This window comes from Takifugu flavidus, chromosome 15 (assembly GCF_003711565.1).
Source record: "Takifugu flavidus isolate HTHZ2018 chromosome 15, ASM371156v2, whole genome shotgun sequence".
NCBI lineage: Eukaryota > Metazoa > Chordata > Actinopteri > Tetraodontiformes > Tetraodontidae > Takifugu > Takifugu flavidus.
In genome coordinates, this window is record NC_079534.1 from 10,968,973 (window position 1) to 10,977,113 (window position 8,141).

Below are 8,141 nucleotides of genomic sequence, written 5' to 3' on the forward strand. Positions count from 1 at the left end.
GTAAAAAGACTGGAATCTTGAGTCCTTAAATCTTTAATTTGTCTCGCATCAACCTAGTTGAACAGCAACAGCATCACTTTACAATAGCTCACACGAATCTCATCCTAAACTACAGTATGTACACATTGTATATACAGTCTCTGACCTTTTAAAGCACTCCATATGGACGAGATGGCGCTTCAATAAAGATGGAGTACAACTACGTACCAGAGTATGAATAAATTATAATTTAATTAGCATTTTTCTTGCTGTGTCCCTTTATAATGACAGAATCAGCTGGTACTGGAATGTCTAACTGGAAGTAACTAAGTATAAACTGCACACAGGTTGACAGTTTCTCACTATCAGCTAAGGAGGTTTTCCTCAGAATGACGACTTCACCTTCGCCGAGCTGCTGTGAGCTCTGACCCGGGCTCAGAGCTCTGGTAAGGGGAGCGGGAGCGGCTTCAGTTCTCCGTGTCAGACGAGTCGGAGGCGTCTGCCAGCCGCGCTTGCCTCTTCCGCACGTTCCAGTGCAAGCACTCGGCCAGGCTCTCAAACCAGTCGTACACCAGGTCGTGGCAGCAGATGGAGGGTACTGGGTAACAAGATGTAGTGATCTTGATGCTGTTAAGAAGAAAAAAAGAATAAAGTGGGAATCTTAACCTGAAAGAGAGGAAAGCTGTGGGACTGTGGAGAATATTTACCAGTCTCCATACTGGATCTCTTGTCTCTTCCTGCCGTCAAATGACACCCAGGCAGTGTTCCTGGCATCAGGAGACAAGGTGATCTGTTGTGAGGGGGGAGGAGGAGGACAAACACTCAGCAAACACTCAGATAACAGCTAAATGCTAACATCCTCAGCTTCACCACAGCTCAGCAGTTCGCATTGTTTAGAAACGCTGGAAGTTTTTGCCTTCTGGCCTGAAGGTGGCGCTAGAACAGCATCCAGACTGAGATTACGGCAAAAACAAGGAGTTTAAATCCCCACTTGCACACTCCGAATAACAGTGATGACACAAAATATGACGTCTGAAGATATGAAAGGCATGATGGAAGCCTATCCATTATTCACAATCACTGCTACTTCAGAGGGGAAGAAAAGTAAAATCTGTAACTTTCCAAAACATCTTTGACCGGTTCCGTAGACAGAGCTTAGATTAAACCAAGATTAGTCCTTAATCCGAACTAGTTAAACGAGGACATTAAAGAAGATAGAATTAGTAGAATAGAAAACATCATTTAATGCTGTGAACCTGGAGACAAAATCTCGGTAGAGGAGAAAAAGAGGACGAGCTGCAGTGAATTTAATGAAAATGTTGTGTTTTGTGACATCACTTATGTTACCAGCCTTCAGACTCAGGAAGAACCTGAAACTGGCTTTAAAAAAAGAAAATGTAGAGATGAGAAGAGAGATATTTAACACTGCCTTTTCTTTTTCCAGAGAAAAGGAACCTGAACTGGGTGGAAGAGGCTGCGGTGCACAATGGCCCTCCAACGCTGAGAGAAGCTGCTGCTGTCCCCTCCCAACACAGACCAAGAAGATGAGCGTGCATGAAAATACGCCAGAGAGGTTTATGAGAATAAATGAATTATCTGAGGGAAGGACATGGAATGGAAATGAGATTCCACAGTTTGAAATAGACATGAAGTTGGAAGAGAGGCAGCTACGATCCGAAAAAAAGATAATTGTGATTATCGGTCACGATGAACAATAAATGTAAAAACTAGCTGGGACATTTGCATAATGACGAGTTTAAGAACTTCAATCACCAGGATCTAGATCTTAAACCTGCCTTGGACATCCGTTTCAGCCGGGGGGGGCACATCTGCTAGACAGCAACGCTGTCGCGGGTATTTGTGGAGCGCCGCTGTAGCAATGATCACTGTGCAGCGTCTCCTCGGCTCAAAACAGAATCAATTAAATGGATTACTTCAATCCAGAACTGCTCGTCTGGCTGGCCTGCTGGTCTTCATTTAGATATTCCAAGTAGTCCGTGCAAACTGCTACGTGGAAATTAAACCCACCTCTCTGAAGGATTAATTTAAGCTTCAATTTAGTTCTGAAGTAACTAATCTGCTCTCTAGATTAAACCAGAACTGGCTGAATCTAGCACTAGTTTAAGATGTGTCTGTGCAAGACGGCTCAAACAGGTAGTTTAGCCTGGAAGAGCTTGTGAAACTGGCCTGAGAGTTCTCTCCGTGTCCATCCCATTGAAACGGACTGAAACAGCCTCTAAAACAGCACAGCAATACTCTGAAATGATCATTAGTGGAAAACTGAGCCCTTAATGCTGTCAGTTACATCCCACCATAAAACTATAAACACCCACATGTGGTTCTGTGGGGGCAGTCAACCGTAACAGGAAATAAGAGCCTTATTCCAAAACCATTATATAAAGAACAACATTCCCCTATAAAGGGCATGAGATCACATTCAGGGTTACAGTCATTAAACTAATTTATAATGCACACAGGCTCCTCCCCCTCTTTCCTACCATGAGCTCCACGCCGGCAGGCACGACGATGGGCCTGAAGGACAGCGAGTGTGGGCAGATGGGGGTGACCATGATGGCCGGTACGTTGGGGTGGATCATGGAGGCTCCGGCTGCAGCTGCATACGCTGTGCTGCCTGTAGGTGTGGACACGATCACCCCTGTGGGACAGAGAGGCCGTCGACCACCTTTAGCACATCTGTTTTAAATCCACACACCTCCCCTTGTCATTGGTCCTCCAGAACCCGTCAGGTGGCTTGAAGAACCTCCTTTCAGCAGAGGGTTCTGTCGTTTTAAGGTCCCACACTCTCTTCTGCTCCCATAAGGATTTTTTTAAGGATTTCTGCTATTTACACTTGAACAGTGGGACTAATGTCGCCACTTTCCCGTGTTTTTATGGTTTTGATGTTGTTTCTGATGGCATTTGAAACCGTATCTGGTTATTAACGTGCACCAAACGTGAAATCTGCCTTCTTCATTTCAGTTTTAGGAGACATAAACGGAGACTGCACTCACCGTCTCCCTGCACTGAGGTGATGAGCCGTCCATCCAGGTACAAGTCGACATTAGACAAGTAGGAGGACGGACCTCGGTCGACCACCACCTCGTTCAACACCTGCCAACAATCAAAGCAAATATCTGTGACATAATAGTCAGATGTTTTAAAGTGTTCTTGTAGAGAAAACAAAACATTGGCAAGTTAAGGTGCACAAAAAGTCCCTCCCAACACCAACAAACTGCATCCAGATGAAATAGTGATGTGCTGACATGCAGTCCAGTTCCCGTCCTTCAGCTGCGAGGTCTGTGAAATGTATTGACGTCAACATCCTGGAGAAGGCAGACGTGATGTCATGTCAGGTCAAACTCAACACGACAATCTATCGCTCTCTTTAATTGAAGAGGGGGGAAAAATTACAAGAACGAGACCCTGCAGCTCTGTGTGTGTGTGTGTGTGTAGCAGAGAGATGCTTTGTTTAGATTCAGTGTCAGACAGCGTCAGGGCTCATTAAATATCCATTTGCTGCGAACTGCACCGGTGACGCCATGGTCTCCACGGCAACTGGCCCTACAGAACTTCAAAACATCCGACTTGTCTCCTGGCTGCTTTATTATGACTGTTGCCATGGCAATCCAGCTGAATCACTGAGCTGTATATGCAGCCAATGCGCACACAAACGCATAGGATGAGAAAGGAAATAAGATACGCGTGTGAGAGGGGAGCATGATGTCGATGTGGCTGGAAATCAGGTGTTTTCACATAATGTTCTTATTACATCCCAAATCCGGCTCCTTAAATCAGGAAAAAGCATTAGTGAAGAAGTCAAAAAGATTCTACTGAACAGAGCAGTTGAGAGGACTGTGTGTGTTCAAACACCAAATCTATATCAAACTACTGAGAACTGTTGATTCACCTACAAGCAGCATAATTAGTGCTTAACACATTTATTACTTAATCAATGTGTTTTGGAAATCTGACAAAATTCCTTTCAAACTCAAGATTGTATTGAAATAAGAAAGTGGAACAGCTAATTAGGCCTCATTCACATGTGGTTGCAAGGGAAGGGTCCCTTTCCACGTTCCCTTCTTGGGCTGTAGCTCTGTTCCCTGTCCTCACCTGGAGCTGCAGCGTGACCTTGCCCGTCTCGCTGTGGGCGTGATCGCGAGCGAGGAGTCCGTTGTATTCCTGCTGCTGCGTCTCGTGGGTGTGGGGCTGCTGGTCTGCTCTCTGTAGCATATCCTTCACCACCTTTACCTTCAGGCGGCTGCGGAGGGTGATGGCCGCGTTGCCTGAAAGCCCACATTGAGTCATCCTATAGATCAGCGCATCCCATTTTAAAGAAAAGGCTTATTGTACCTTCAAATACTTTGGCCACCTCCGTCTTGTATGACTCAAACTTGAAGGGGGTCAGGAAACCTAGAGAGCCCAGGTGAAAGGCCATGACAGGAGGCACGCTGTCCTGCAAGGGCAATTCATTTTGGAGAAAAGGAAACTTGTAATTATTGCATTTTTTTTTAAAAACATCAAAAGCTACATTGTAATCACCGTAACAATAAAATATCTACAAGAAATTAATGTTTTAGACATTACTGGTCTGAGCTGATTGGACCAGTTAACTAATGAAAGTGCGATTACCTGGAAGAGGGAGGAGGCATAGAGGAGAGTCCCATCACCACCAAGGCAGATGATCAGGTCGATGCAGTTGGAGATATCATCATAACCTAAAGAAAAACAGGCACCAGCTCTGAGTATTTAAGTAGAGATTCACGCTAAACATAACACACTACAAAGAACCATCCAACGTTGCTGTGGTGGACAAAAATACATTCCAAGCCTAAAAGTAAAAAGTCTTCATCAACTTTTCTTTGTCTGAGAATGTAAAAATGAAAAGGCTTGTTGGCAGTAAGTCTAATGCAAGCCATAAATCTGGCTGTAATGAGTCAGGATGTTTGGCTTTTAATAACAGCTCTCATAGCTCTTTTTTTTTTAACCTTTTTCTGTTCAAGGCAGGGCAGCCTGACCCTTGTTGGATATGAGAAAAGAAGTTACTGACATAATCCAGAGAAAATCAGGATTGTGAGTATTATCAGGGCAAAGCTAATAAAGTAATTATAATATTTGTGCCTACATAGTGTGACTGGACGTAGCGGAAACTCACCTTCCCTAAAAGTGCAGAGCTGGTTGCGGATGAGACTGAAAGACTCGTCTTTTAACAGAGCGGCGTCATCCGCTACCCTGCGCTCCACGTACACCATCATCTGCTTCTCCTGGTTCACAAAGATGTACTTTAGTGGCCTTAGACAAAACAAACAAGTCTCCAAAACATTCTTTTAACAAAAATCTAGTTCAGCGCGTGCAAACCATGTAGTTTAACATGACATCACTGCAGTGGAATTCCATTATTTATGTCCTCGTTGTACAAAAGTACATTTTTGAAACATGTGGCCGAAAGGTGCGTGAAACCAGACAGTGAAACTATGTTATGTCTGCTTCGTTTCCTGGATTCCATTCCATTTTTTCCTTGTGTAACCCCTGGTGCCGTTTAGGGCTCTTATTCAAATAGTTCTCAAGAAAACCGGCCATATTATCTGTAATCAAGAAAAATCAGATATTTATATTAGGCTTGCATGATTATATGAGGTTTTTTAGGCTCAAAAAGGAGAAAAAAACGTATTCAAAGCCACGTGTAAACCTAATTTTATCTAAATAAATTAATCAATGCAGTTTTTATACCGCAAAGTGCATTTTAAAATACATCAGGTAAGCAGGTAATTAAGAAGTATAACAGAGTAATTTGATATAAAGGGCACAGACTGATTTATACGTTATTTTACATAACAGAAATCCGAACCTCTCCTTTCCCCTCATGTCACACATTAAAACCTCAAACAACAAAAAGCATAGCGGCGCTTTACCTCTACTAAAAACCTGCAGAGCTCTTTAAAAGGCTCGACCAGGCTCTCGTCTCTTATTTTTCTGATGACTAGGACATTAACAGGGGGTTTGTTCCAGGTGAGACGCTGGCTGGCTGGATCCTGGATATGCCTGCAACAACAACAAACAAAAAGACACACAGGAAATGACTTTAATGGAGAATGAGAGAGTTTACTGCTGGAGCATCACTCGGTCACAATACTTATTCCTAGAGAAGCCAAGCGCTACGGCCAGACATCATCACATTAGCACCAAAAGAACCGACAGATGTGGACGGTGATTACAAAAGGCACAGATATCAAATTGGAGAAAAGTGTTTCCTCCTCTTTACCGTCTGCCTCTTTCATCCTTTGCGTGACTGATGACAGGCATTCCGCAGACGAATGCTGTGTGTTTGCTTTCAGATCAAGTTGCATGAAAACTCGAGAGAGCAGGTGACAGTAAGCTGTGGTGGATCTCTGTTAGCTATCCTATTCCGCGTCAAATCCAATCACAGCACTCATTTTATCTTATCTCCCCATATTACACAATCTTGTCGGTGTCAAAGTCCCCAGAAAACAACTTGTACACATAAAGTATGATTCAATCAGCTCCCTCATGCTTACATGACTGAAGTTGGATTGGGAAGAATACAAGCTTTAGGTCCGAAGTGAGTGGCTGGATATGGTCCATGAAGAAAGTGCGCTCTCCTGTGAGGGAGAAAAAAAAAGAAAGGGGCTGGTCATCAGACTATTACCTCATGTCCAGGACAACAGAGTTGTACCAGTGGCACGGCCGACCAGCTGGCAAACTGTCGCGCTCACCTCTTAGGAGAGATTTCCATTGGCTCACTTGTAGAGCCAGAGGACTCCAAGTGCTCACGTTGGCCCGGTAACCTCCACTGATCTGTGTCCCACGACAGCTGTTCTTGATCACCCATCCGTCGCTGCAACTTTGTCCCCTTCTGGTGTCTCCTTGGTGACCTGGTACGGTTCTCCCTGTGCCTAGAGAGCCTGACTGACTCCGACAGGTGACCTACAGTCTTTGCCACATCTTCCTGTGGCACTGCCATGGAACCTGGAGTTGGGCCTGCCTCTGAATTCTCCATTCTGCACAGACGGTAAACAGAATATCCTTTAAAAGTCATCCAAACTATGTCTAGAATAAGTCCCATGATTTCAGGCCCAACAGTATCCCCTGAACGAGTCAGGGTACGCCTAATAGTGATCAGGAACTTGCAGGGTTTCCACCTACAAGAGACCAGAGAGGCCTTGACCACCCAGTCTTACTCTGTAATATACGTTACAGCTTTTCCCGACTGGCGGAATGACGATAAGGCATAATTATGGACTGTTTCAGTCTGCCATTTGACTGAAATAACAGAGAACAAAAGGGGGGAAAATAAATACCTGACAACAAGCCTGCATTTAGTGTATATTAAAATAAATGTGGACACTACTTAACTTGGTAACTGTGTGCTTGGTTTCGAGAAATAAGGACATATTAAAAATCCAAGTTTAAAAAAATAAATCATGCTTTCATTTATTTTCAACACTAACCTTAATACTTGGATCTGTTATTTAGATATGTCTAAATCCTTATTTCTAAATCCACAGAGGGAAAAGTTCAGTATAAGTTCATTTGTCTTTTAAATTTAGTTTTTAACGCTTTAAAATACAACGTTGTGGGTTTTGGTCAACCATAATAGAAAGTCAAAATCTATTATTCACTCTGGGCAGACCTTCATAAACAGATCGCCTCGTTATTAATAGATTTAGTCAAAAATATTTACACACCAACCCCGAACCAGAAATTTGTAAATACATATATATCTTGAATATATTTAATATTAGTGTAACTAAAAGCACTCAGTCACTGATGATGAATAATGGGCAAACACTAGATAGCTAGGCGGCAGTTAGCTAACGAGCTAACCAGTTCAACTAGTACATACAACCAACGCTTACTCTGGCATTAATAGGCAAAGATGCACATGTCGCTAAAATCCCTGTAGATCACCAACATGTTTTACAAAAAAGGACTTTTAAGTTCAAACATCGCCGTGAAAATCACGGAACAGAAAATTAATCCAAGTGTCACAACAGCCGGTAGAGGAAGTGACATCACTAGCGCGGGGGGGCGTGTCACAACAGTCTAAACATTCCCAGGAAGTTCAGATAAAATAGATTAGATATGTATAGATTGTTTATAGAAAGTAGATTGTTTGGAATTACAGTTCACTTTAAGTAAAGCTA

The 8,141-nt window shown here is 43.2% G+C and overlaps 1 protein-coding gene across 1 annotated transcript; it reads right to left on the minus strand.

Annotated features, from left to right (window-relative positions):
- Positions 1 to 17: 17 nt before the first annotated feature.
- Positions 18 to 8,008, minus strand: nadkb (NAD kinase b). Its single transcript, XM_057058049.1, has 12 exons — positions 7,854 to 8,008; positions 6,711 to 6,995; positions 6,513 to 6,596; positions 5,889 to 6,018; positions 5,132 to 5,240; positions 4,609 to 4,694; positions 4,330 to 4,432; positions 4,090 to 4,262; positions 2,991 to 3,090; positions 2,478 to 2,635; positions 687 to 769; positions 18 to 606 (listed from the first exon to the last, which is right to left on the minus strand). The coding sequence occupies exons 1-12, from the start codon at positions 7,859 to 7,861 to the stop codon at positions 447 to 449; spliced, it is 1,479 nt and encodes a 492-aa protein (XP_056914029.1). The 5' UTR covers positions 7,862 to 8,008; the 3' UTR covers positions 18 to 446.
- Positions 8,009 to 8,141: the final 133 nt, after the last annotated feature.